The sequence below is a fragment of the Austrofundulus limnaeus genome, unplaced genomic scaffold (assembly GCF_001266775.1).
Source record: "Austrofundulus limnaeus strain Quisiro unplaced genomic scaffold, Austrofundulus_limnaeus-1.0 Scaffold49, whole genome shotgun sequence".
NCBI lineage: Eukaryota > Metazoa > Chordata > Actinopteri > Cyprinodontiformes > Rivulidae > Austrofundulus > Austrofundulus limnaeus.
The window spans coordinates 922,749-924,402 of record NW_013952451.1 but is presented as its reverse complement, the minus strand read 5'-3'; the positions used below and the strand labels follow the sequence as shown (position 1 = coordinate 924,402).

The 1,654-nt window shown below is 43.5% G+C and overlaps 1 protein-coding gene across 1 annotated transcript in view; it reads right to left on the bottom strand.

Moving 5' to 3' along the window:
* Positions 1 to 1,124, bottom strand: part of gli3 (GLI family zinc finger 3) — a gene marked incomplete at its 5' end in the record, with an annotated part of 28,446 nt that extends 27,322 nt beyond the window's left edge. Inside the window, 1 exon segment of the mRNA XM_014008364.1 lies at positions 966 to 1,124. Within this exon segment, the coding sequence (XP_013863818.1) occupies positions 966 to 1,124 (159 nt within the window).
* Between the last annotated feature and the right edge of the window lie 530 nt (positions 1,125 to 1,654).

The following is a 1,654-nucleotide window of genomic DNA, read 5'->3' as shown; positions in this document are numbered from 1 at the left end:
ATATATATAAACGTTTGCAGGGATTTTCAGTTTTCAGTGTGAGCATAAAGTGAACCGAGGTTGTGATTTTCAAAAGTTGGCCACTTAAAACACAGCCACAGTGAGAAACCAACTTTTAGGCCATCAACATCTGCTGATGGGGACTTCTCACTTCATCAGGTTTGTGTGACAAATAAATATGCAAACTAGATTGGGTGTTGCTTTGTTTTCTCTTGTCATTTTGCTTAAAACTGTATATTTTAGAGATACAAAGCTTTAGGAGCAAATGTCCAGGCCCGACACTATRCATGGGCAGACCACCAGGGCATCGAATGCACAGGGGGCACCAAACAACTGGCTCATAAAAAAAAACAATAATAAACCATTGTAACAACAAATGTAAACCATGTTTAATATGTTTGATCAAGAAAAAAAAAACAGTATGAATCTAAGCTGTGGTGCCCCGCCCCCTGATCTCAGAGTGGTATGTTTCATGGAACGTGGATACAAGTCAGCACACAAACCCCACTTTCTTTTGTTATGAGTCACTGCTCAGATTTTTTTATAATGGTCTTGGTATTTATTCATTTTATTTTATGTCTTTGTTAACGCAAAAATAGCTTTAGTGTTTTACAGTGGTTGTCATTTCTGCTCTGACAGTTTCACTTGTGTGTTCATATTCTGATATTTGCAACTGTGATTTCAAAACAACTGAGAGGTTATTGTGGAAATTAAAAAGAAGCACACTGGTGCATGCTGAATTATTTCTCATGAGGGGTGGGGGGGCTTAGGGCACCCAAATGATTAGTACCGGCCCTGCAAGTGTACAAATGTTTAACAAATGAATATATGTATTTAAAGAGTTTAGATGCTGCAAAATGTCTAAATAAATTGTTGAGGCTGAATGAAATGCATAGAACCCAGCAGAGAGACTAATACAGACTAACTCTTTGTGTGTTTATCTTGTGAGATCAGTGCAAACTTACTTTCCATCGCCTGCAGATACTCCATGTGCAGGGCGCTGGCACTGCTGGCCCCGGCCGCGGTTGCCACAGACGGGAGAAGGTCGGTCGTGTACGGGCTGCGGTGGCCCGCCAGCAGGGCCATCGGGTGGTAGTACTCTGCTGCCAGACTCGTGTGAGGCACTGGAGACGGGGAACAAAAGGTCGAGTCAGAAAAGCGAGGCGGCGTACAGTCACGATCACCAACCGGTGGGCCAGCTTAAGGAACGCTGGGCAGGGAAGAGCGGGCAACGAGTGAGAAAATGCATTAGGCGTTAAGTCGAACACGACAGGGAGAACACCTGCGCTGCGTTAGAAAACTTGCACTCATTTACTTCGAATGATAATCAGCTCASCAGAACAGTAATGAGCGCATTAGCAACACCATCGAGTTAACAGAAACAGCTGCACGGGGAGCATCACCTGAAGTGGAGAGCCTCACTGGGGGATTATGGAATGCTTTCTCAGAGATTACAGTGAGTGTGCATTGGTGTTTGAATGATGCATTCGTGCAGAAAACAGCAAAACTGATCATCTTGCAATACAATCCTTAAATAGCCTTTTTTCTCTCTCTTTCTGTCTCAATGTTCTTTGATCACCAGTGTTTATATGGTGTGTGTGTGTGTGTGTGTGTGTGTGTGTGTGTGTGTGTGTGTGTGTGTGTGTGTGTGTGT